This window comes from Sycon ciliatum, chromosome 2 (genome assembly GCF_964019385.1).
Source record: "Sycon ciliatum chromosome 2, ocSycCili1.1, whole genome shotgun sequence".
Taxonomy (NCBI): domain Eukaryota; kingdom Metazoa; phylum Porifera; class Calcarea; order Leucosolenida; family Sycettidae; genus Sycon; species Sycon ciliatum.
Window position 1 is genome coordinate 48,968,927 of NC_088644.1, and position 27,804 is coordinate 48,996,730.

The following is a 27,804-nucleotide window of genomic DNA, read 5'->3' on the forward strand; positions in this document are numbered from 1 at the left end:
TTGAGTTACGTCATGGTTCACATGACGCGCACATGTTTCCCTTGAAAACATCAAAAATCTGAGGTTTCTAGATAAATCAATGACAGCGGGTGCAAAAGCTCAACAATTCGCGTTGATTTACCGCAATTTCCGAATCTAGGTCGGTTTACTTCACGTTATCAGTTTTACTATGAACTCAAATCTGCAAAGACTGGACTAGCCCCTGCCCAGGCCTGCAGGCTAGGCTAGGCATCACTCGATCGCGGCTTGAACAGTGTTGAAAGACATGTTGCAAGGTTTGTCACTTTTTTGGTCAAAGAAAGGAAGAAAGATTGATCTCGGACGGCCATTTCGCAGTGTGCGGGGCCGTTCTTGCCTTTGTTGTGAGAGATAGGGGAGAGCAAACCCTAAAGGCGACGAGCCATGTCGTACTCGATGCAAGATGCTCCCGCCAGCACGGGCGGGGGTTCTCACATGCAAGGATTTGGTGGCGGACCGAACAATGTGGCTGGCGGTGGAGATGGTGCGTCCACGGGCGACTTCGGTGGCGAATCAATCTTCGCCAGCGACGTCAACAAGTAAGCAAAGATGCTACATTACTACGCTGCTCGTCTTGTCGCGTCTTCTCTCTTGCAAAATGATTTTCGTTTCCATTATTGAAATTTTGAGAATAAAATTCGTACAGGAAATCATCACTTCTAGCATTAATTTTGTACACATGTACAGGATTGTGTCATGTACATGTACATTATCCATGACTAAATACATGTATACATATTTTGTACATGTACAATCTAGTTCACACTCCAAACTATGCACCTCTTAGCTCCAGCGGCGCTACATGAGTCAGCTAGATGCTTGTAGAATTACCCACGTCTTGTCATGAGCAGACTTGGTCCCTGTTCCTTAGTGATGGCAACACGTATTCTTACACCTAGTCTAAACACCAAATCGAATGCAGGTGTAGCCAGTGTAGGTAGAAACATCTTCTCTATCAATAGTTCACCAAGTGTCTTATCCAAAGTCAGCAAAATGTGTGCTTGCAGCGAACCCCACATTCAGAATGGCATTACATGCCCAAGCATGCACGAGTGCACAGACACACACACACACACACACACACACACACACACACGCACACACACAGAGTGTGTATGCGCATGTGCGTACGCACGGAGTGTGTGTGTGTGTGTGTAGCAAAGCGGTGCTTGTCTGGTGTCTGGCAGGCACATTCCCAATCCAGCGTGGCATGTTGAGTAGAAGAGTCCTCTGGACTTTACCAGGCACGTACAGTGCTGCTGAGTGTAACCTGATCCAGTGGGTCAATGCCATGCGGGGCGCTGTGCAACACTAGACCTGCGAACACAGGGATGTGAACTGGCACAGGGCGCAAACCTGACTCACGGGATCACATTTCACTGACCAGTACCGTGTGTTGAGCAGGGCCAGGGGGAATTATTCTCTCCCCCTGAAAGCACATATGAAATAGACGATCTTGCATGCAATGCTAGTAGTCCGCAGCTGTCACTTACCATGTGTGCTGAATTGCGTAACGTCTGGACGCGAGATGCCTTGGGCGATTGGTACGAGTAGTGTGCCGTGCTAGAGTGTCGATGCTGGCCTATGACTAGGCGATGACACAAGATTAGAGCCTCAGATCGTGCGCCTGTGCGTAAGACACGAATTTAGAGCTGGACCTGGCGTTATGTACTGGACCAACGTAAAATTGTCCAGGTCACAGCTTTGGCTATGTTTGAGGGTGGACTTGGATTGGTGTCTCTCTTTCTCACTCTGTCTGTATCTCTCTCTCTCTCTCTCTCTCTCTCTCTCTCTCTCTCTCTCTCTCTCTCTCTCTCTCTCTCTCTCTCTCTCTCTCTCTCTCTCTCTCTAAGGTATGACGAGCTACGCAACATGCTTGAGAGTCAGAAGGACACGATGAAGCTTGAGGCGATGCGCCGCATTATTGGTGTAAGTCTGGTCCCTTTTTCGCCCAGACTGCTTGATTTGCCCAACTGATCTTCGATCATTTTTTTTGGTTGCGAACCTCTTGTGTTATTTGAACTTGTCGAGGTAAGGCATGAGACTGGAAGAGCCTACCCTCTCTCCGCTCTGTTTAGGCTCTGCTGGAATTGTTGGCTGTTATAAAATGATGTGTTGTTTTCCTGTGTGATGGCATTCCCCAAACTGTCTCGTATACTAGTACTAGTAGTCGCGTGCATGTGTGATATGAGCATGCGCGATTTTGTAATCGAGAGTCCTTTTGTCAGTCTTCTTGTTCGTCTCTTTCAGTGTAGTCTGCTTTTCCGTCATGTCAATAATATTAATAATGTAACAAACAAGTCTTGTCCTTTGTGTCTTGCGTCCTGGGGAACGGAATGGCTGTGATTTCGTTACATGGCCTAAGACACAACGTAAATTTGACTCTGAGGTCTTGCTTTTTTATTTGCGTGAAGCTCTTCAAATTCCTAATTCTCCGCCGTGTGCATCTACTTACACAATCTCTGATGAGAGGAGGATTTGAAAGGAGCAAGCCTTCCTCGCTTATTCTTTGGGTAGTAATTCCCGTGTGTGATGTTGTTCCTATGTAGATGGTTGCCAAGGGACGTAACGTATCTTCTCTCTTCCCAGCCGTTGTCAAGAACGTCTTGTCCAAGAGCAACGAAGTGAGTTCTGTTCTCGTGTTGATTCTTGATGTCCTCGCATGACAACCATTCAGTGTGCTAATGGCAGGTACTGTACAAGTTCTTGGGGGACTTTCTCTTTGCTGGTATGACCTCTCTGTCTCCCTCTGTGTGTGTGTGTCTCTCTCTCTCTCTCTCTCTCTCTCTCTCTCTCTCTCTCTCTCTCTCTCTCTCTCTCTCTCTCTCTCTCTCTCTCTCTCTCTCTCTCTCTCTCTCTCTCTCTCTCTCTCTCTCTCTCTCTCTCTCTCTGTCTGTCTCTCTCTGTCTCTCTCTGTCTCTCTCTGTCTCTCTCTCTCTCTGTCTCTCTCTCTCTCTCATGAGCGCTTCCACACACGTCTCTGTCTCTGTTCATCGTTGCTAGATATCCTCATTGCATTTATCTTCCTTTTCCCGTGTGTGTGTGTGTGTGTGTGTGGTGTAACAGTTGAAGAAATTGGTATACGTCTATCTAGTGCGCTACGCTGAAGAGGAACAAGACCTTGCGCTGCTCTCGATCAGTGCTTTCCAGAAAGCTTTGAAGGTACGTAAGTCCAAATTAATCGTGAGATCTATTCCACCATCTGCGTCGGGTGTTTACTGGCAATTTCTAACATGCTTCTGGATTATTATGACCCAAAAAGGATGAGATTCCGATGGGCGCAGGGATAGTTTAAGCTTGCGTCCATTTGCTCAAGACTTGTGTCCAGGGACACGCAAAATATATGGTTAGAGAAATGCTGCGCGTGGACGTGGACATCCGTTTTCCTGGCCGTGGGCTGTATTAGTGATCGGTTGCTTTGACTTCACCCTCACCTTTTGTGTTCTCTCTCTCTCTCTCACACTCACTCTCTTTTGTATCTGTCTATTCAGGATCGCAATCAATTGATTCGTGCCAGTGCCCTTCGTGTTCTGTCTAGCATCCGTGTTACTGTCATTGTCCCTATCATGATGCTCTCTATCAAAGATGTGAGTACTGCCTTGATGTGTTTAGTATTGTGGATTCGGTTGCATACACGTTGCATCATGGTTGCGTGACCCTGGGGTGGATGGTGTAGGTGGGGAGTGGGAGTGAGTGAGTGCTGTTTTAGTCCCATGGATGAGGTAACATCACATCACGAGCGAGTGGCCCACGGGAGAGAGGGGGGGGGGGGGGTAGTTGCACACGCGCATGCGTGCGTGCGCGCGCACACACACATACGCACACACACACACACACACACACACACACACATACGCATACGCACACATACGCACACACATGCACATACACACACACATACACATACTCTATTTTCAGAAATTTTCGGGTTGAGGGCAAAAGGCCAGGTTAGGTGAACAGAAGTTTTAGGTACAGAGAAGCAGTTCCCTATTGGATTCGGTGTGTTGGTGTTTGTTCAGTGTTTTGAAATTTTAGGTATGAAACAGATACACCGAAAGTACCGAAAATAAACGTACACCGAAAATTTGTGAAATTACAGTACACACGCACAATGGAATATTCCCTTTGAAAACCATTGTCCCAACTACCATGAGGGCACTAGTATCATTAGAGAGGTTCCGGGGTACGATTTTCCGTGCCAAAATCCGTATGGGCGCTACGGGTTTTTTCCAGGCGTGCTCCATACGATTTTTCGGCACGGAGAATCCGTGTGGACTGGCTTTCATACGAACCATGTTTCGTATGGAGATTTTGCGTCATCGGGTGCAGAAAGATTTTTCGCGTACAAATTTGGTACGAGAAACATCGATTTTTCGCGGGAAGTTTCGATTTCGGTACAAAATTTCAAAATAAAAAGGCATAGCGCAGGAATGTGACGTGTTTGCGATCGTAACCTAGGCAATGACGGCAAACACATAAGTTCCGCACCCCGGAACTTTTCATTGCTGGAAAACGACGTATAAAAATCCGTAGAGCCTCCACGGATTTTGGCACGAAAAATCGTACTCCGGAACCTCCCTAATACCTGCCACCAACATAGTATACTGTTGATGTGTCCCTTTATCACTTTTGTTATGGCTATGCTGAGCTGCTTAGTCTGAGTACTCTTCCCCATATGTGGGCATGTTTGTGCACGCACGCGTGTGTGTGTATGTGTTTATGTGTGTGTGTGCGCGCGTGTGGGTGAGTGTGTGTGTGCGTGTGCATGTGTGGTGTATGCCTTCTGTCGATAGGCTGCGAGTGACATGTCACCGTTTGTGCGCAAAACCGCTGCACATGCCATTCCCAAACTTTACAGGTAAGTGCAGCAAGACGGTTTTAACCCACATCTTCCTTTAGTACACGAAGAGGCAAAGCCAGTTGTGACCCTGATGTGGCCTTTTGTACCATTCCTTCTCGAATCAGTACATGGTGATAATATGGCGAAGCATATCAATGCGGTGTAAATTGGCATTGTCATACTTCGCCACCATGCACTGACGTAATGGTACGAAAGGCCCCATAAGGTTCATAGCTAGCTTCGTGTCGTCGTGTACTAACACGTTTCCCTCCGACCAAGTCCTTGTACATCTTCCTTTCCCCTTGCACATACAGTGGAACCTGTCTAAGACGACCGCTCAAGGGACCTTCAAAACGTGGTCTCTGATACCAGGTGGTCTCCTTGTTCAGGGTCATTTGACTGGAAATAGCATCAATTGATCCTGGTTTCAGTGGTCTTCTGGGACAGGTGGTCGCCTTGACAGGTTTTACTGTACATGCGTGTTATGTGCGAGTGCATGTGCGAGTGCATGTGCGAGTGCCTGTACAGTGCATGTCTGTCCACTCCAAGAACATTACACTGGTGCATATCACTCTCATCGTAACACCAGCAACACATAGCTTACATGCATATGTATGTGGTGAGTCGTTTGAAAGCACAGCAAATCACTGTTCAGAGTGTTTCCCTAATTGTTGTTGCTGTTGCTGTCTATGCGTGGATGTTTGGTCTGGCTCTCTCAGTTTGGACGAAACCCAGAAGGAGAATCTCATCGAGGTCATCGAGAAACTGCTGAAGGATCGCACCACGGTATGTTTGGCTTTGCGATGTGTCCTCTTTTTCTTATGGGGGCGCTTAAACAGGTCTTACCGTAGTGTGTTTGTTGGTGTTAGACTCCTCTTCCTTGCATTTAATTTCTTGTGATTGAGATATTAAAGGGGAAGTTAAGGCAAAAATTAAAATTTCACCAGTTGTAGTCTTCGGGGGGCTGAGTCGAATGGTCGTGGTCCGAGGAAGCTGAGACGCTCCCTTCCTACTTGAATCCCAATCGAACTCGCGCACTTCCACCGAAACTGGGTGACTGCGCCCTACTAGATGGGGATTTGTATGCAAAATGTCACTAAAAGCGCCATTTCGTTCATATAAAAGCATGGATGACCGCGATTGGCCCATATGTTGTAGTCTTTTGGACGCTGAGTCGATTGGTTTTGGTCAGAAAAGGCTGCGATGCAGCGTTCCTCCTTTATTCCCAATCGAACATGGTTGAAGAAGCGGTCACGTGCTCCTGCGTACGCCAGTCACCTGGTCACCGTGCCTGCAGGGTACAACTTACTAGCCTGTTTGACCTTTTTTGGGTGCAGTCCTGTCACTTGAGTTGAACCTTGGTGTGAAAGTTGTCGCCTGCTAGCGTGGTGACCAGGTGATTTGGGCACCCAGGAGCACGTGACCGCTTGTTCAACCATGTTCGATTGGGAATAAAGGAGGAACGCTGCATCGCAGCCTTTTCGGACCAAAACCAGTCGACTCAGCGTCCAAAAGAGTACAATATATGGGCCAATCGCGGTCATCCGTGCTTTTATAAGAACGAAATGGCGCTTTTAGTGACATTTTGCATACAAATCCCCATCTAGTAGGGCGCAGTCACCCAGTTTCGGTGGAAGTGCGCGAGTTCGATTGGGATTCAAGTAGGAAGGGAGCGTCTCAGCTTTCTCGGACCAAGACCATTCGACTCAGCACCCCGAAGACTACAACTGGTGAAATTTTAATTTTTGCCTTAACTTCCCCTTTAACCCTTTACTGTCCGTACATACAAGCATCGATCCAATGGGATCGATGGGGTAGGCATTTTGAAATTATCGTAACTTGCTCAAATCTCGGTCTTTTGGAGAGATCGAAATATGTAGGTCGAAGAGAAAAGTCTCAGCTGTCGCCTCGAACAATTCCCGAAGCGATACGAAGAGCGGTTACTGAGTTATCGCACCCGTAATTCTGGTCCCGGGAAATGTGCGTTCAGAGCGCGACGCGCATGTCGACGGCTGGGATTTTCCCTGTTTACGTCACCTGTTGGCAAGGCTACACCGATTCAAATTCAAAAGTAGGTTCCCGGGAGTCTCTACGAAAATATTTGAGCTCGATACGAGCAACAGAGGTGACATGGTGGATTGAGATCGATCTCGTGCGTGAGCTCAGCGCTTTTGCGCGTTCCCTGGCTTGCAGCGCTGGACCAGTGCATCCCGTGGCGCCGAGTGTGGGCTCATTGCGTTCGTCTCGTCAAGACCTTTCCAGGATGCACAAGATCGAGGAAATCGTCAAATTCAAACCAAAGTTACGTCTAATTTTAGTTTCAGATTTTGTGGTTGCGTGGGCTTGTATACATTTTAATCGGACAGTAAAGGGTTAAGGTCTCAGTCCTTGGTCGTCATACTTCTGAAGTTTGATGTCCGCGCAACCGCTTTAGGTGCGGCGAAACTAAAAAAAAGTTTCGTTTTTGGGTGGGCTGAGGAGAATTTCGTTTTGAAAAGTGTTGATAGCTGAACCATCCATCCATTCTAGCTGTCGAGTCGATATATTTTTCGCTCAGCAGGGTGTGTGTGTGTGGGGGGGGGGGGGGGGGCATATCTAAACTATTTGGTTCCGCGAAAATGATCGATAATGCCGGATGGCCCCTTGCTCGTGCTGATGCTGTAAGGTTTGATGCTTGAACCCCTCACCGCCACCATTACCACCACCACAACCCTGAATCTGATGTTCTACTTGGTCCGGCTCATCGCAATTGTCGCTTATCTATCGCCACTAAGAACAGGAGTTTTTTTTACCGCTCTGTGAAATTTCCAGTAGGCATAGTGAGGAAGCATGATACAAGAATACTCTCTGCCACAAGAAAAAAATTCAGCAATGGAATCAGGTGAAGCGAGTCGAAGAAAGGAAGCAAGGTAAGCAAAATACACGAAATATATCCGCGAAGGAGCGCGTTCTTGCACTCACACTCTTACAGGTCCAGAGTCCATTCAACTCTGCATCACTCGAGCTGCCGCGCCGTTACATGAGCTGACATTTGCTGGTGTCTAGCTGCTGGCGTAGACTGGATTATCTCTTGCTTTCTCAGGCTGTCGTATGGCAGCAATGGGAAAGGAACAGTTGCGGCTGTCACTTCGGTGCTTGAAGGAACTGTGGGCAGTGTGACCTGTGTGTCGCCACAGTGTGTTTCAACAACGCCTTCGAGGCATACAAGCCTCTCCAGATAGCTGTCATACGCTCCACTGGATACGCTGACCACGACTCTTGTAGTGCTGCTGCTAGGTCCACCAAGCAAGGAACAACAACCGTCCGCCGGGCGCATCGCATCAAAAACACCTTTCTTCTTCAGCATGACGCTCATGCAGCTCATACTCCTCTGCCGTGCACGCGTGCCTGTCACGCTCTCCAGGATGTCAGTTGCCCCTACCGCAGTTCCGGTCTTCAGGTCACTGCGCTTGGCTTTTGGCAACACGGACAGTGAATGACCAGATTCCCACTTCCCAAAAAAGTCGAACACATCGCGATTCAAAGCGCTAGTCGCGATCATTTTTCTTTGGTGCCTCCTTTGACCTTGCCATCACAACCTCCCAAGCAAAAGTAAGTTAGATATCGTGATTGGACTGGGTTTTACCTGTGAAAAGGTGCGTGGGAGATAAGGGGTCGTCCGTATTTTTCGAAAAATTAAAAAATCCGTCCTCAGGCAGAAAGGGGGTGGGTGGTCAAGAGCGCTGGCGGAATTTAATTTTTTGATTTTTCGTACTTTTTTTTTTTTTTTTTTTTTTTTTTTCTTCAGTGACTTTCATACACTTGTTGCACTGACATGTAGTGCACTGTAGACGTAGTGTAGGATCGCAAACACCAATATAATTATACCGGTACATGACTCATCATACAATTGTTAGATCACCTTGTTTCATGCTGTCAATCTAACAATTGCGTGAACTATAACAAGGTTTATCTAATACTGGTTTTTAACCAGTGTTGGGTTATATAACATGACTCTTCATGTAGTTGTAGGACGTGCATGGCCGTCGGTAGACCTCCTACTCACTTTACTTAGCTACTAGTACTTGACATTCATGTACATGTAGGTGCAATCAGTGAACATGGGGTCAGGAGTTCTTATTTTCGAGCTGGGCATGCCGGCATCGGTAAAAATCAAAAAATTAATGGGAAAAAATGGGGGGTGGGTGGATGGGTCAGAGACAATTTTGCACGAGGACGGATTTTTTAATTTTTCGATAATTACGGACGACCCCTAAGCGACAATTGCGATGAGCCGGACCAAGTATGAGCGTGTTCTTGTCTTGGATGGGTGTTGGGGGAGGGTCGTAATCACTTTCGTTCCGTGAAAGTTATCGATTATGCCGGATGGCCCCTTGCTCTTCCTGATGCTGTAAAGGCTGATGCTTGAACCCACCACCAGCACCACCACCTCCCTGAATCTGATATTCCGTGTGTGCGTGTTCTTGTCTTGTTCAGCTTGTAGCCGGCAGTGCTGTGATGGCGTTTGAGATTGTGTGCCCGGAGCGTACCGATCTGGTACACAAGAACTACCGCAAGCTGTGTAACCTTCTCGTGGACGTCGATGAGTGGGGGCAGATGGCCGTCATCAACATGCTCACACACTACGCACGCACCCAGTTCCTCGACCCCAATCTGCACGTGAGTGTCTCGTGGAGGGCTCAGTGTGTGTGTGTGTGTGTGTGTGTGTGTGTGTGTGTGTGTGTGTGTGTGTGTGTGGTGCGTCACGAGTGTGTATGTGCGTGTGCGTGTACGTGTCTGTGTGTCTCTATGGTATGTATAATATTGTTGTGGGACTTCAGGGCTATAGTCATGAGGGCGAGTTGGGGTGCAAGCGAAAATAATTCTTGTCGCCTACTGAAATTCTTCCCCTTCAGAATGTCGTTAGCTGTTGAGCGTTGCTGTCGATCTGTCGGCTCTTGACATGTTAGCAGCATAGTTCATGGATTCGTGGAATTCTTTTACACTCGCACCTCGTTTATCCGGGCGGTCCAGGACCGAGCACTGCCAGTAACTTTGAAATGTCCGTAACTCCTAATCACGCACATTTTTTGATGGGGAAATGCCATAGATATAGCAATGACGTCACTATTTCCACGAAAAAGTGACAAAAGAGTTGTAATATTTCCACTGAAACTTGTCCAAAGGGTGCCCGGTAGACCGAAGTGCGCGTAACTTTGGGGTCCGGATAACCGAGGTATTTGTGTACTTGGTATCACAGTTGCATGCTGCCACTGTCTCTTATGGTTTGGACTGTGTGCTTGTGAATCTGTTGACCAGGAGGACGCTGGTGCGGCGGCGTTCTACTCGGACGATGAAGAGGAGGAAGAGGAGGACGATGATGATGACTCTGACATTGATAGTGACGACAGCGAGGCACAAAGGAAGCGCGACGCCAAGAAGAAGAAGAAGAAGCCGTATACGATGGATGGCGACCATCGTCTCTTGTTGCGCTGTTCTAGACCGCTGCTGCAGAGTCGCAACTCTGGTGTAAGCGTTGTGCTTGAATGAAGTGTGTGGTGTCTTGTCTGTCTGTCCGTCTCTCTCTCTCTCTCTCTCTCTCTCTCTCTCTCTCTCTCTCTCTCTCTCTCTCTCTCTCTCACACACACACACGCACGCACACACACACACACACACACACATACACACACACACACACACACATGGTTTCCCTTCCATTTTGGTCTCCATTGTGGTATACACCGTAGATGCATCAGTGTGCCCCAGCTCCACTTTGCACGTTTGTTCAATTGTGCTGTTTTAACAACTTCTCTACGTATTCATGTTTGTACACCTGTGTACGTCTGTGTGTGTCCGTGTGTGTGTGTGTGTGTGTACACGTGCATGTGCTGTACACTGCAGGTCGTGATGTCCGTGTGTCAACTCTACTTCCACATTGCACCAGCCAATGAGCGCAGCGTGGTGATCAAGCCCATGCTAAGACTGCTGCACTCTAACCGGGAGGTTCAGACTGTTGTCTTGACTAACATTGCCACGCTCAGCCTCAAGTTCAAGAACCTGTTTGAGCCGTTCATCAAGAACTTCTTTGTCCATTCGCAGGATTCGACTCAAATTCGCTCATTGAAGGTGAGGCCTGGTGCTGCTGCTGCTGCTGCTGGTACTACTTCTGCTGCTGCTTTTGTTGCTGCTATTGCTGCTGTTGCTGCTTCTGCTTTTATTGCTGCTTCTGCTGCCGGTTTTCCTGGGTAGTGCAGCGTCATGCCTAGTGCTGCTCATTGACACCAGAGACTTGTGTTGGTTGTTGCCCGATGCTGGGCAGACCCAGACCTGCAAACACTACAGTGCTTGCAAAAGTATCCACCTCTGGACTTTTTCAAACAATCCAAATTTTGATATTCATCAGTTGGGGTATTGGGGGTAGGGAATTCAAATTTGGTTTGAAATTTTGAGAAATTCTTTCGGGATATTGCTCAGCCTGTTCCCCCAGCTTGTCTCATAGATTTCTAAACGATTGGATACCAAACGCCCAATTTCGGAAATTTTATGCGCAAAGTGATCACAGATTTCATGTGGTACATGTATAGATGCTGATCTAGCGGTTTAAAAAACCCTAAAGTGTGTATGGGGAGAGTCATGTGATGATGTTGAAGGACATAACTATGTATCATGTGATCAGTACTTGGGTTTGTACACTGACTGTGTGATGGCCTGTTCGGTGTTTCTTGCAGTTGCCTATCGAGGCAAGAGCATCAGACATTCTGTCAACGAAAATATTTTCAGATGTGTTCATATAGCATTGAATCGACGAATAGAAAATTAGAAATTGATCCGAAATCGATGCACTTGTGTGTGTTTTGTTTGTTTGTACACTTTATTTGAATTCTCTATGTGTGTGGTGTCTTTGCTTTTACCCTTATGCAGCTGGAGATCATGACGAACTTGGCCAGCGATTCCACCATCTCAATCATCTTGAAGGAGTTCCAGGTAGATAACTAGATGAACATGCAACCCTTGTATAATTCCTATGCTGGTTGAAGAGAGAGACAGAGACAAAGACTGCAACGGCTACAAATAAAGGCATCTTCATAATAGGGCTTGAAAGTGCTACGTCATAGCAACAATTTCAAAAATTCAAAAACTGGATCCATTTGGATCCAGTTTTTGTATGGATCCAAGCACATTTCAAGCAGTCTTACTCACAGCAAGGTGATGTAGCCAGTGAAACTGACTGATTTGGCTACTGGGGGCGGGGTGACAACTGGTGGCAAAGTAAAAGTCACACCCGCATACGACATGAGTGGGTTGCTATGCACCCACATACTGAGGCAATAGCGAAGTCACACCTTAGTGGATCCAAAATAGAAATCTGATGTCAACTTACTACTCCCTGGCCGTTTTGACGTCATCACTTTCAAGCCCTATTTGTACAAATTTCTCGCTGATTAAGCCTTTTTTTAGAAGGTGCACTCGTCTGCATTTGTCATCAAACCCTGTCTGTTGTTCTCTCTCTCTCTCTCTCTCTCTCTCTCTCTCTCTCTCTCTCTCTCTCTCTCTCTCTCTCTCTCTCTCTCTCTCTCTCTCTCTCTCTCTCTCTCTCTCTTTCATCTGTGTGTGTGTGTGTGTCTCTCTCTCCAGACATACGTGTCGAGCTCCGACCGTGACTTTGTGGCATCCACTATCCAAGCCATTGGCCGCTGTGCCTCTCAGCTGGAGGAGGTGACAGACACATGCGTCAACGGACTGATGCGCCTATTGCAGCATCGCGATGGTGAGTGTCCAACGTTCAAGCTGGGTCTATAGATGATAATGCCGAATAACGTGCAACTAGACTTGGGAGGACATGGCTTGCTTACTAAGTTTCACGGTTGCCTGTGACTTGTGCCCCTGCGGAGTTCAGGGCCTGCCGTGTACACATTGTAGTATAGTTTGTATGCAACTTGTGTGCAATGCCCTCCCAGGTCTAGTTGCACGCTATTTGGCATATCATCTACTGGCTGCTAATGCTGTTTTCAATGCATTGTTGGCATGTAATGGCATGCCTGCTGTGGATGTTGCTTGGACGATGGGTGTCCAATAACACAGGCTCTTCCTGATGAAGCGGTGTGTACGTGTGTGTGTGTGTGTGTGTGTATGTGTGTGCATGTGTGTGTATGTGTGTGTACGTGTGTGTGTGTACATGTATGTTGTTTTGTTCCCTACAGAGCTGGTTGTTGGTGAGAGTGTGGTCATCATCAAGAAACTTCTTCAGCTACAGGTCAGTCACAATGCCAGTGTCGAGCAGTGGCCACTTCATTCCCGTAGCGGTGCTGAAGACGTCACGAATAATAGCAGCTGGCGCTAGCCGGGGTCCACGACGCTTATTTCTCATGTGTGTGTGTGTGTGTTTCTCTTGTGTGCGCAGCCATCAGAGCACAAGGAGATCATTGTCCATCTCACTAAGCTTGTGGATGGTATCAAGGTGAGGGATGCAGTTGATCATAGCAGTGCCAGTGACGACTCATTTTGCTGCGGTTGCTCTGTACGAATCCATTGTGCCTTCCAAGCATCCCGACACCTCCAGTGCCCTGTGCTGTCTTGTCCCGACGTCTCTCTCTCTCTCTCTCTCTCTCTCTCTCTCTCTCTCTCTCTCTCTCTCTCTCTCTCTCTCTCTCTCTCTCTCTCTGTCTTTCACTCACTCACTCTCTCTTTCTCCTCAAGAGTGCGATCCATCTCCTTTTCTCATCTCTCTTTCCTCTTTTCTGCTGACTTATCCGTGGCCTGTGTGTGACTACGCTGCTTTGCATGACTGTTGTATTCTGTGTGTGTGGGTGTCTGTGTGGGTGTGCTGGTGTATGTGTGTGGGTGTGGGTATCTGTCTGCATGTATGTGCATATGTGTGTGTGTGTGTGTGTGTGTGGGTGGGGGTGTGTACTAACCAGGTGCCAATGGCGCGTGCCAGTATTCTCTGGCTGATTGGAGAGTACTCTGAGCACGTACCCAAACTTGCGCCGGATGTGCTGCGCAAGATGGCCAAGACATTCAGCATTGAGGTACGTGTGCAATGCTAGCTTGAGAGCTATCAGCCTGGCAGGCGGCAAACGCTTGATACTGAAGTTATTGCATGTTTGAGTAACTTTGCGAGCTTTCAAACATGTCCTAGTTGGCTCATCTACTTAGGCCATATCATGTATAAAAAAATGTGGCTGCTCGTAGCACTGTCGCGGGCGCCTCCTGCCGACTACCTCGCACTTGACTATCTCATAACTGCGCTCTAGAGCGCTCTTATGAAACGGGAGGTCCAACTTTCGAAGCAGCTACCTTCTTCGCCAAAGTCGCACCATCTCAGTTCGCCCTATAGTATATTGGTTCTGGAAACGCTGACATGTATGACTTTGATGATACGTGGTGATGACTGCGGAATTATCACTTTTCATGCCTGCTTATAATTATATTGTTGCCATTTTGCTTTGTGATATCACTCGTCGAGAAGGGTGTCTTGTTTTGCTAATGTTATCGCCATTGTCGCTGTCGTTATCATCATATCAATATCTGGTGTTGCTGTCATTATCATCGTATCAATATTAAATTTTGGTGTCGCTGTCATTTCTGTTGCAGGAGGACATTGTCAAGCTGCAGATACTGAATTTGGCTGCCAAGCTGATGCTGATAAATGCCAAGCAGGTAAGAATCACGCCATTGCTAATAGTGTTGTCCTCGCTGGACGCCCACTTGACTCACTGAGTCCATACCCTGATAGGGCACACTGTTGCGACGTTGCGGCCAGCGATGCTCTGCCACTAAGCTATGGTGTAGGTTGTACGTCAAACACATTGCTTGAGTATTGCTTGACGGAATCTTCTCTTGTTCTCAGTGTTAAATACTTTCAAACTCGGATGTTGAGCCAATGTAATCATGGATAAAAGAAAGTGTTAGGTCGTTGCATGTCTCAGTACTCCTTGTCAGTTTTGTGCCATTTTGCCGCACTGGCTGCCTGTATAGGATCTGGTTACGTCGGTGGACAGTTCGTCGGCCGTTTGTGTCTTTCCCTCAAACCAGTGAATGAGTTAGTCATAACTGGCAACATTTTTTGTTGATTTTCATGCAGACTAAACTGTTGACCCAGTACGTGTTGAACCTGGCCAAGTATGACATCAACTATGACATTCGTGATCGGGCACGCTACCTGCGTCAGCTGCTCCTGCCAGCAGAGAAGGTAGGCCCTCGCTTGCTGGGACTCTTTTTTGCCGGGTGTGCTTCTGCCGGGACTTTTCATTTCTTTGCTCTTTCTTCCTGCGTTGTTTGTGTGTGTGTGTGTGTGTCTGCCTGTCTGTCTGTTTGTCTGTCTGTATGTGTGTTTGAAAGTTCTGCTGACATGCTGTTCCCAGCAGTGTTCACTATCTTACCATCCACCACCGACGTAGCTTTGCGGGCTATGATACTCGTGCTGCCTTGCTCAAGCTTCCAACTGCACACTGATATTACGCATTCCATGCTGCGCTATCTACTGCTCCAGTGCTTAATACATTGTGTACTGAGCACCCAACTGCCAAGCAACACATTACAGTATACTAGGGGTAAAACGATTAGTTCGAATATTCAAGTATTCGTTCGAAATTTTCAAACGAGCGAGTATTCGAAATTTTGCACTCGATCTTTTTATAATGCAATGAATATAACTAAATGCGCACTCATATCACAACCATGGGGACGAATCATGTATTCCAGAACGTTTTCTTGTCACAATTATCAATGGAATTCGTGACTAAAGAGAATGATGAAACTACAATAGGATTTATACACTTGCAGTGGAACAGCGAGGATACAAGCATAGTAAGAAAAATAGCACAAACCTAGGAACAATTTGCACAGGTAATAAACTATAGGTGAGGTGAGAAATGATAGGAAATTCAGCAAGTGCAGTGTGACAATGGACATGCATGTGTAAGTGTGTGTGAGTGCGAATTTACTGGAATAGCGTAAGTGCGATCTTTTTATATTTTTATTTTTAGTATTGGCATTGTATTTTTTTTAAACTTTTGTTGTACCGCTGGTCCACTGGTATGCATGCGTTATGCATGCATTATGCATGGCTTTGGGTCAGTATCTTAAGACTTGGACGGTGCGATCACCACGGCAAGTAACGTTCTGAGATACGAAACCACTGATGAAAATCGTTACTTTACACTCTGTACAAGACGTTGGCGACTTTTGTTCTATGTTCACAGATATTTTCTTCCGAATTGGTCGAGAACTCGCAAATCTAGCGCTTTTGAATTTTGATAAATTGGGGAGGTTGCGGAGTACGATTTTTCGTGCCAAAATCCGTAGAGGCGCCACGGATTTTTTATACGTCGTTTTCGAGCAGTGAAATGTTCCGGAGTACGGAACTTATGTGTTTGCCATCATTGCCTAGGTTACGATCGCAAACACGTCACATTCCCGCGCTATGCCTTTTATTTTGAAAATTTGTACCGAAATCAAAACTTTCCGCGGAAAATCGATGTTTCTCGTACCAAATTTGTACGCGAAAAATCGTTCTGCACCCTATGACGCAAAATCTCCATACGAAACATGGTTCGTATGAAAGCCAGTCCACACGGATTTTCCGTGCCGAAAAATCGTATGGAGCACGCCTGGAAAAAATCCGTAGCGCCCATACGGATTTTGGCACGGAAAATCGTACCTCGGAACCTCTCTAATGGTGCGTTTGGTTGGTACGATCTAGAACAGGATCGAACAGCTGGTGCACATGGAGCAGCCTCATGCCAACCAAACGGTACTCCAGAAACAGAGCACATTTTCGTGGAAAAATGTGTGAAACTTGAAAATGTGTATGGGTCACCATGGTCACTTTGTACGGTACAACGAGTCCAACCCAAAAGCGTATGCACGTGATCATTTGGGACCAAAATCGATGTTCCCGCCAGGTTTCACTGTGAAAAAGTGAAACTGCTCGGTCTGCTCCGGCCTCGAGGCCGGAGCAAGCAGAACATGTTCTGGCCGACCCAGAACAGGTGCAGTCCCAACCAAACGCGCTGTTCTGGTGTATCCTGTTCTAGTTCGTACCAACCAAACGCGCCCTAAGGCCACACCGTTTTTTATCTGTGTTTCGCGTCCCCCGCGCGCATGTATTTCACAGCCGGAGTTTTTAAAAAAAATAAAAAACGGAACAATTTTTTTTTTGGAAAATGCAATACGAATTTAATGCAAACCCAGAAAATCGGAAAATGTAACCCAAAAGGAAAAAAACGGGACATGATTGTTGTCTCAGCTCACACACATGTACATGGCTGTGTGTGTAATAAGCTGGGCCGCAAGTCACACAATCATCATGCCGCCTGTGTTTGGACCACAAGCATGGCAGAGGGGATACACTCATGTATTCATGTACATGTACATGTCAATGTACATGATTCATGAACAGTGCCGCGTCGCTTCACTGTACACAAATGCAATGCACGTACACTGTTTATTTTTGGATGGCTTATTTATTTTTTTCGCCCTCCCTCATTGATTTCATCGAATAAAGTGAGGCGAAACATAGTAAAAAAACGGCGTGGCCTAATACTCGAAATAATCGAATACTCGATCGAATATTATGAACGAGTGATCGATTGGTCAAAATAGATACTCGTTTCACCCCTACAATATACTCAATCTAGTATGTATGTGCTGAGCTTCCCAGAGCGTAATGGCAATACATATTGTGTGCTGGAATGCATTATTGTGTAGGGACCTCTGGGAAAATACGCCAAGAAAATCCTTCTCGTCTCGAAACCTGCTCCGGTGTTGGAATCTGCTTATAAGGGTGAGTGTGATGCTGCTGACCTGCTTGTTAGCATTGTGCTACTGATGGAAGGTCTTGCTTGTCCTGGTAGGAGGTACTTCATATGGTCCAGTGTCTGTCATTGCTGTGGTCTGCATGTAGGATTGTACGTAATTACAATAGCTGTGTGTGTGTGTTCTCTCTCTCTCTCTCTCTCTCTCTCTCTCTCTCTCTCTTTCTCTCTCTCTCTCTCTCCCTCTCTCTCTTTCTCTCTCTCTCTCTCCATCGGGTTTATCTGCTGTAGATCGTCAACAGTGGCAGGTTGGCTCCTTGTCATTGATGTTGGGAGCTTCAGCATCTGGTTACGTACCGCTGCCTGACTTCCCGGAGGAGGCACCGGATCCATCTGTCCGTGACGTTGAGGTGTGTGCAGAATACCTGTGCTCCTTGTACTGTGGCGAATGGGATTTTCGGTCTTTGACCACTTTGCTGGTGGGCTGATCTACTCACCTCCCACCGCTTTAGGAGCTGCATCTGCACCTTTGACTGTTCTTATTTTCTTGTATCACAATCTGTGCACAGTTGAGTCATCGTGTATACATTGGTATGCCATGCTTGGTGAGATTCTAGCCTGTTTGTTCTTCGGCGCTTGACAGTACTGTAGCACTGTGCGTTGTGAAGGGGAGCTAAATTTCTGGAGTGTGTTTGTGTGTGTGCCCCCCCCCCCCCCGTAATAGCACTATGCGTTGTGAAGGGGAGCTAAATTTCTGGTGTGTGTTTGTGTGTGTGCCCCCCCCCCCCCCCCCCCCCCCCGTAATAGCACTATGCGTTGTGAAGGGGAGCTAAATTTCTGGTGTGTGTGTGTGTGCGTGAAGAGGAGCTAAATTGCTGTTGTCTGCATGTGTGTGTGTGTGTGGGTTGGTGTTAGCAGGTGGAGTACAGCTGGGCCGAGTCTGCAAAACGTGCTGCCAAGAAGAGCAAGAAAGGCAAGAAGGGCAAGAAGAAGAGGAGCGAACTGGACTCCTTCTATTCATCCGACGAGGATTCCGATGAGGACTCTGACGAGGACGATGAAGACTCTGACGAGGATGACTCTGACGACGACTCGGATGAGGATAGTAAGTATTACTTGCGGTGCTTGCAGTGCAGTAGCACTCAACGTATTGTTTGTGTCTTGTTCGGCCTGCAAGCCCCGCAGGAGTCCACTGCGGGACAGGACAAGGACTGATTTATTTTGCAACGAGCATGCGCATATAATACAGATGAGAGAGAGAGACAGAGACAGACAGTACGGAGGGAGACAATACGACGACAAACACTATACACTACAGATTGCATTCCAGCGGAATGTAAGTTTCATAACCGCTTTTGTGTGGCTGTCTGCTACTGTGCGTCGCCTACCTTGCTTTGTGATTACCTCTTGTGGCAGGCGATGAAGAGACCGACGATGATGAAGATGACGACGACGACGACGATGAGGACGATGACGACGAAGAAGAGTCATCAGATGAAGAGGACGATGAAGAGTGGGCGGAATCCAGCAGTGACGGGGAAGTACTACCGAGCAGAAGCAAGTCCAGCAGAGACACGGACGATGATGACGAAGATGATGACGACGATGACAGCGATGATGAAGAAGACGAAGATAGCGATGAAGAGGAGAGCGAAGAAGAGAGCGATGATGAACCAGCACCACGTCCAGTAAAGGTGAGATGAATATTTATCTCGGGCTCTCTCTCTCCCTCTCTCTCTCTCTCTCTCTCTCTCTCTCTCTCTCTCTCTCTCCTTGTTCCATTTGTTCCTGCTTTTCTTCGTTCCTGTGTTGCTCGGAGGCTGAGATGTGTTGGCCTCTCCAACAGTGTTGGCAGTTCACAGTGCTGTGTTGATACTCATGTAGAGTAACTCCTTGTTTTGGTCTGCTGCGGATGTTCTGCACCGTGCAGGCCAAGGCTCCTGCGAAAGCCGCCGCCGCTCCCGCAGCTAAGCCCAGCAAGGCTGGCAAGGCCGGCAAATCGAAGGCACCCGCTGCGCAGGAAGTCTCCTTGCTAGACCGTAAGTGCCGTTTTCCCCCATTTCACCCTGCTACCACATCTCATCAGTACAAAGTATGCATGTGTTTGTTTGCCTCAACACAAGGCCTGTAGGTGTAGCTGCACTGCTTCTGTTTGAAACTATCCCATGTACAACAGCAGTAGGATACCACAATCCAAAGTAATGCTGCAATTCATACTTCTCAAACTCCATCTTTGAGAGTGTGTCAAGCTCTACGTATTGCTAATTCGGATCAATCAACTTATTCTAATGGACCATTCTTCCAGACCCGTCGTAGAAACCTCTACCTTTGACATTGGCTTCTCTCTGACCGGCCTCCTAGTTCCATTCCAGTTTTCAATTGTTTGTGTGTAACTGTGTACATGTGTGTATGTGTGTCTGTCTGTCTGTGTTTGTGTGTACGTGCGCGCGCAATTGTTTGTGTGTAACTGTGTACATGTGTGTATGTGTGTCTGTCTGTCTGTGTTTGTGTGCACGTGCGCTCGCGTGTGTGTGCGTGTATCTGTATGCGTGCGTTTATGCGTGTGTGTTTGCATTATGTGATGATACTGGTGCCGGTGTTGATGTGCATGTACCATGCACACAGTGGATGACTTGTCAGCCCCGGCTCCCTCAAGCAGTGGTGCCGGTGCTGCATTCGCACCGTCCATGCTACAGCCAGCCACAACGGCCATGCAAGCCATGTCAATCTCCACCACCTCTGAACTGCAGGTACGCTCAACCGATTTGAACCGAATACATGTGTCTTTGAGATTGTGAATGGGGAAAGTAGGAGCAGAAAAATCGCATTTAGTTGGAAAGTTACATGGTAGTTTTATGACCTGACACCTAGCTCCAACACATCTACGAAGTGCAAACCAACAACCTTCCAACTTGGAAGGCTCGGGTGCTGTTGGTTTGCGCTTCGTAGATGTGTTGGAGCTAGGTGTCAGGCTGTCGAATGTCTCAACATCCTTGGTAGTTTCATGGGTAGGGATTGGGCATCCTAGTTTCCTCTCAATATTCCCTGGAATGTTCTGTCAAGATGGTTTGCGACATGTTTCCTGCTGTCTCACCGGTATCTCCCCCCCCCCCCCCCCCCCCCCCATGGGGCATTATTCCTATTGATAATAGCCGTAATACTCATTTTGCGGTTTTCCCCCATGCCCGTGTTTTTTTACGGAGTAAATATTATTTTTCAGGTTTGATGTGCTCTGTGGGAAATGACCTCATGTGTGTTACTGTCTCTCTGTATCTCTCTGTATATATATATCTCTTTCTCTCTCTCTCTCCCTCCCTCCCTCCCTCCCTCTCTCTGTCCTGGCAGGCGAGCTCGTCCGTGTACGTGAGTTCAGAGACACACGAGTTGCTGAACCGCATCTCCGGCCGTGGCCTGGCAGCACAGTATCGCTACACACGCCGCACTCACCTCTACTCAGAGTCCATGGTAGACATTGAGGTCACGTTCACGAATAGCAGTGACGCTGAGCTCAACGACATCGCCATCACCAACAAGGTAAGCCCAACTTCGTTCTTGTAACGGTGATTCGCCTGGCCGTGCCCCATAGCATATGTCTTCTTGTAACGGGTATTCGCCTGGCCATGCCCCATAGCATATGTCTTCATGTAACGGTGATTCGCCTGGCCATGCCCCATAGCATATGTCTTCGCTGTACTGTCGTGGACATGGAAATCCGTTCGAATGACCGAGGCCGGCGTATAGGACAGTAAAACCTGTCAAGGCGACCACCTGCCCCAGAAGACCACTCGGATAAGGCGACCACCTGCCCCAGAAGACCACTCGGATAAGGCGACCACCTGCCCCAGAAGACCACTCGGATAAGGCGACCACCTGCCCCAGAAGACCACTCGGATAAGGCGACCACCTGCCCCAGAAGACCACTCGGATAAGGCGACCACCTGCCCCAGAAGACCACTCGGATAAGGCGACCACCTGCCCCAGAAGACCACTCGGATAAGGCGACCACCTGCCCCAGAAGACCACTCGGATAAGGCGACCACCTGCCCCAGAAGACCACTCGGATAAGGCGACCACCTGCCCCAGAAGACCACTCGGATAAGGCGACCACCTGCCCCAGAAGACCACTCGGATAAGGCGACCACCTGCCCCAGAAGACCACTCGGATAAGGCGACCACCTGCCCCAGAAGACCACTCGGATAAGGCGACCACCTGCCCCAGAAGACCACTCGGATAAGGCGACCACCTGCCCCAGAAGACCACTCGGATAAGGCGACCACCTGCCCCAGAAGACCACTCGGATAAGGCGACCACCTGCCCCAGAAGACCACTCGGATAAGGCGACCACCTGCCCCAGAAGACCACTCGGATAAGGCGACCACCTGCCCCAGAAGACCACTCGGATAAGGCGACCACCTGCCCCAGAAGACCACTCGGATAAGGCGACCACCTGCCCCAGAAGACCACTCGGATAAGGCGACCACCTGCCCCAGAAGACCACTCGGATAAGGCGACCACCTGCCCCAGAAGACCACTCGGATAAGGCGACCACCTGCCCCAGAAGACCACTCGGATAAGGCGACCACCTGCCCCAGAAGACCACTCGGATAAGGCGACCACCTGCCCCAGAAGACCACTCGGATAAGGCGACCACCTGCCCCAGAAGACCACTCGGATAAGGCGACCACCTGCCCCAGAAGACCACTCGGATAAGGCGACCACCTGCCCCAGAAGACCACTGAAACCAGGACCAAGGGATGCTATTTCCAGTGAAATGACCCTGGATAAAGAGACCACCTGGTCACAGAGACCGCATTTTGAAGGTCACTTGAGCGGTCGCCTTAGACAGGTTTCACTGTACGTTGCACACACAGTACACATGTTGATCGCGTGCGTACTCACGGCTGCATGGTCAGCGCACTGGTGCCGCTTGACCTCTGACTGGAATTCCATGTCCACGACAGTACATGTGTACATACGTATGCAGTATGGTGTGTTTGGAGCTCTGCCCTCGTGGCATTGAATACTTTTTGCCGGGGTTTATCAACATAGCTTGGATATGGTGCAGATGTACTTGCAGGAAACCAGGGGTTGCGGTTATTCTGCATAGATTTACTTCAACTCTAGGTTAGTTGGAGCTTATTCGAAACATCACGGCTGCCACATTGCTCTCATTCTCTCTCTCTTTCTCTCTTTTCTCTTTTTCTCTCTCTCTCTCCCTCTCTCCCTCTCTCCCTCTCTCTCTCTCTCTCTCTCTCTCTCTCTCTCTCTCTCTCTCTCTCTCTCTCTCTCTCTCTCTCTCTCTCTCTCTCTCTCTCTCTCTCTCTCTCTCTCTCTCTCTCTCTCTCTCTCTCTCTCTCTCTCTCTCTCTCTCTCTCTCTCTCTCTCCAACTTGACTTGTAGGTCCTATCAAAATTACTGTTGTCCTGGCTACTTGTGTCTATGTATGTGGCTGTGTGTGTGTGTGTGTGTGTGTGTCTGTGTGTGTCTGTGTGTTCATGCATGCGTGTGTGCACGTGTTTATTTGCTTTTCTATTTTCCGCATTTGCAACATAGAAACTTGAGGGTGGTATGACAGTACACGAGTTCAACACCATTTGTAAGTCTGCATGTCTGCTGCTGTGTGCAATATTTGCATGTCTGCTTCTGTGTGCAATATTTGCATGTCTGCTTCTGTGTGCAATATTTGCATGTCTGGATGTCTGCTTCTGTGTGCAATGTTTGCATGTCTGCATATCTGCATGTCTGCTGCCTCTCTTGTATGTCCTGCCTTCTACATGTTCAGTTAGTACCGTAATGTCGCGTGTTTAAGCTGGGCTTATTCCTGTGGAATAACTTGCTCGATCGGATTACCTTGAGTAGCACTGTAGTACAGTTTCGTAGCCTCTACTGCCTCATCTGCATACTGCAAATCAACAAATTTTCGCTGGCGATTTAATTTCGCAGATTTCGCCGTCCGATATCAATCGGCCAAAATTAATCGCCGGCCAAAATGTGTCACCAGAACCAAATGTCTACTACAGCCTGTACTCTACTACTAGTACATGCGCACACGAGACATCGATCACTTTTTTGGACTCTTGCACGCCCACGGCGAAAGTGTAGTGGCGGCGAAAAGTGTTCTTTGGAGATCGGCGAACGTTTTTCACCGGCGACAATTTGTTGATTTACAGTAGTATTGCTCTAGAAAATACCTCTTTGTCTCATTGCGTATAATTATGTGCTCTGTTACGTTTGACCATCTGTGCGGGCATGTGTGCCTGTGTCTGTGTGTGAATGTGAATAATTGTTTATGGTTGCATGCTTGCCTCTGTGTGTTAACAGCTTCACTGAAGCTGGTGAGAGTCGTACTGTCTCGATCGGTGTAGATTTCAAGGATACGCTCAACCCTGCTGTTTTCGATATCAGGTGAGAAGAACCAGCGAACTTCTGTCTTCCATGTTGCAGCGTGTGCTCATGTCCGTTCTGATGAACGCAGGCTTTATTTTGTTGGTCTTTTCATTTCTCTCTCTCTCTCTCTCTCTCTCTCTCTCTCTCTCTCTCTCTCTCTCTCTCTCTCTCTCTCTCTCCCTAGCTTACCTCTCCGTTCTTCCATAGGATTCTTTTGCAAACCTAGGTGGTACATGCATGGATGGTGCAGTGGATATTGATTCTATATTAGTATCTTCCAGGAGCGGGTCCAGAGATCTCTACGGGAGGTTCCACATTAGCCGAAACTGAATAGCTGATACCCGTACATGTACATGCATATGGTTTCCAGTTGTACATTCGCGAAATTTAGGGGGTCTTGCTCCTGTCTTCACACGTGTATTCTTTGTACTGTGCCTGTCTATGTATATCGGACCACACTAACTTGTTTTGCTTGGTTCTTGCCTGTTCTCTCTGTGTGTAGCTGTCGCACTGGCAAGTTTTCCGTGAAGATCCCACCCATTGTTGGTGAGATCATCCAGGGCGCTGTCGTGTCGGAGGCCGACTTCAAGCAACGCTCCAGTAAGTCGGTGTATAGTGAACAGAGTGAAGTGGACCACCACCTCTGCAATAATACACCCACGTGGTCACTAGAACCACACACACACACACACACACACACACACACACACACACACACACACACACACACACACACACACACACACACACACACACACACACACACACACACACACACACACACACACACACACACACACACACACACACACACACACACACACACACACACACACACACACACACACACACACACACACACACACACACACACACACACACACACACACACACACACACACACACACACACACACACACACACACACACACACACACACACACACACACACACACACACACACACACACACACACACACACACACACACACACACACACACACACACACACACACACACACACACACACACACACACACACACACACACACACACACACACACACACACACACACACACACACACACACACACACACACACACACACACACACACACACACACACACACACACACACACACACACACACACACACACACACACACATAAACACACACATAAACACACACATAAACACACACACACACACACACACACACACACACACACACACACAGAGTGAAGTGGACCACCACCTCTGCAATAAGACACCCACGTTGTCACTAGAACCAGAACTAATGGCAGGCACGTAGCCCGCATGGGGCGCGGGGCGTGTGCACCCCCTAAAAACTTCAACCAAGGTTCAGCATGCACATAATGACAATGAATGACATGCACCAGCCATTCTACACATATGCGGCCGTGCACCCCCCCCCCCCCCCCCCTTATGTACAGTATGCATGTACTGTTCAATGAAATCCAGTCGAGTCACTCAAGTGTGTGTGTGTGTGTGTGTGTGTGTGTGCGTGTGTGTGTGTGTGCGTGTGTGTGTTCATTACTGCTGCAGGTCAGCTGAAGGGCATGAATGAGAGTACGGGGCAGGCAACACTCAAGTCTGCCCAGGAGATGCACAGCCTATGCCAGTGTGTGCTACACAGCGCCGGTCTCTCGCTGGTACAGCGCTCTGGTAACGATGGCGATGATGATAGCACTCTGTTCTTTGCCGGCCGTACCACCTCCGGTCACGTCACCGTCCTGCTCAGGGTGAGTGGTTTGTCTCTCTCGGTGTCTCGATCTCTCTCTCTCTCTCTCTCTCTCTCTCTCTCTCTCTCTCTCTCTCTCTCTCTCTCTATCTATCTCTCTCTCTCTCTCTCACCCACGCAAGCACACACACACACACACACACACACACACACACACACTTATTCTTCCACAGCTCTCCTTGCTCATGTTCTTTCGCACCCTCGTTCAGGTAGATAATTCCAGGCAATGAATTTCGCCCCGATCTGCAAACTGTATTCTACATTTGTTAGACGAGGAAGTACTTGGCTGTACTTACCGTGATATGATGTGTTCATTGTTTGAGTTCCGTATACGCCAGCATGGAATCACTGACATCCCTGTCTTCTTCTCAATAACATATTTGTTGTTGAATTCTTTATTCTCACGATGGCACCATCGCCAATAAGAGTTGTTGGTGTTGTTGTTTTTGTTGTTGCTGCTGCTGTTGTCGTCGTCGTTGTGCTTATCGTGTCTCCATAGGTCGCAATGGATGGCACTGATGTCAAGCTGACGTGCAACTGTGAGAAGATGGTCATAGGTTCTATGCTGCTGAAGGAGATCAAAACTGCGTTCGCCAATCTCTAAGACGTTTACCCCCCATTCTGCTAGTGCTGCTGCTGCTAGTGCTGCTGCTGCGGCTTTTGCTTGCGTATTTTTTCACTTTGAAAGTTGCTTTTTGGCCGGTCCAAAACCCTTCTTTACGTTCACATGACATTTGTTTTTTTTTGCCAATCGTGTAGCCGCACCGCACCCTGTTACAATAACCGCTACCTGCTTTTTTCATATATCAATAATCCTGTGCAATGATATGAGATTTTCAAACGTGTTCGCGGTACTATTTTGTGCACGCCGTTGAAGGTAACTTTGTGTTGTGTGTGTGCGTGGGTGCGTGTGTGTGGGGGGGGGGGGGGGGTGCGTGGGTGTGGGGGGGGGGGGGTCGGGGTCTCATGAAAATTGCGGGGAGTTTGTGAATCTTTTTGGTACACTTGACTTGCAAGGGGATATTGGTCACTCTAGCGCCGATTCGGTGTAGATCTACCTTCCGAAACACTGCAATGTCAACTTCTTGTGACGTATAGACCAGGGAACAGTAAAATTATACTAAAATACTACATGTACTCTTTGGTATAGTCGATGATTGCCTGTAAGGCTGTATGAGAGAGTGAAAAGGAAACTTGCTGCATGCTTGCAATCTTGTTATTTTGAGAAATCCATGATGTATGCACTTCAGTCCCCAAGATAGTGAACAGCACATGCATGTGTTATATTCCTGCAAGAGTCTACTTCACTATTACTTCATCCTTTTCAATGTTTTCTTTAATATAAAACTTCAATCGCAGATAATCCGCAGAGCTCGTGGCTTCCTGAGAAATCGTTGAAATGATGAAAACATGTGCATTCCTGGATTCACGATTAAATCCACGAATGCACAGGTTGAAATTTTCACAGTGCATGCCTTTGAAGTATCATGCTTTCTATTCTTTGTTATACCTGCATGGGAATTAAAAAAAATTATACCAATTCTGTACAGCTAGGGAGTGGCGCAGGCATATTATCAAGTGCATGCATGCAAGCTTGCACGGACTTGATGCAGACCACGAAAGGAGCCTGTATTGTAGCTACAGCTAGCTATACCCATATGTACATGTGTAGCACTTCTGGCTATGGAGTCGGTATTTTAGTATAATTGTGACCACCTGATGTACATGTAAGTAAAAAAAGTAAATAATTATCGTGTCCATTCCCCGAAGGGAACTCACCAAAGAATGGTGGGGAAATCAAAGCACATTCAAGACGTATAGAAAAAAAGAAGACAAAAAAAAAGAAGAGGATAATCTTGCCAGGCCGGCAGGACGCATGCAGAGGCACTTTATCCATAATCCACTGGTGTGCAAAGCCACTGCGTGACTTCCATTCGAAATAATAGAAAATGAATCTCATGAATCTCTTATGTACAATGTGGAACTATGGTACAGAAAATAGGGCAGCAAAAAAATACAACCAGCAAATAAAAATTTACAGGTGCAGCGTGTACCGCA

General features: G+C 47.8%; 2 protein-coding genes across 3 annotated transcripts; both read left to right on the plus strand.

Annotated features, from left to right (window-relative positions):
* Positions 1-268: 268 nt before the first annotated feature.
* LOC135810326 (AP-3 complex subunit beta-1-like) lies at positions 269-23,509 on the plus strand. Of its 2 annotated transcripts, none has more exons than XM_065323813.1 (25): positions 269-557; positions 1,872-1,947; positions 2,568-2,642; positions 3,085-3,180; positions 3,510-3,605; positions 4,812-4,876; positions 5,578-5,644; positions 9,335-9,517; positions 10,157-10,366; positions 10,739-10,963; positions 11,759-11,821; positions 12,473-12,605; positions 13,039-13,091; positions 13,239-13,295; positions 13,756-13,866; positions 14,432-14,497; positions 14,922-15,029; positions 17,549-17,624; positions 17,887-18,005; positions 18,511-18,700; positions 19,012-19,289; positions 19,526-19,634; positions 20,221-20,345; positions 20,941-21,129; positions 23,150-23,509. In XM_065323813.1, the coding sequence occupies exons 1-25, from the start codon at positions 403-405 to the stop codon at positions 23,402-23,404; spliced, it is 3,180 nt and encodes a 1,059-aa protein (XP_065179885.1). In that variant the 5' UTR covers positions 269-402; the 3' UTR covers positions 23,405-23,509. The 2 variants fall into 2 exon arrangements, with proteins under 2 accessions (XP_065179885.1, XP_065179886.1); XM_065323814.1 differs by having other exon boundaries at positions 18,514-18,700; positions 23,150-23,505.
* Positions 23,510-23,853: 344 nt separating this feature from the next.
* Positions 23,854-26,622, plus strand: LOC135810327 (AP-3 complex subunit beta-1-like). The gene is made up of 4 exons (XM_065323815.1): positions 23,854-24,001; positions 24,486-24,583; positions 25,551-25,747; positions 26,246-26,622. Exons 1-4 carry the CDS (start codon positions 23,886-23,888, stop codon positions 26,348-26,350), a joined length of 516 nt encoding a protein of 171 aa, XP_065179887.1. The 5' UTR covers positions 23,854-23,885; the 3' UTR covers positions 26,351-26,622.
* The last annotated feature ends 1,182 nt before the right edge of the window (positions 26,623-27,804 follow it).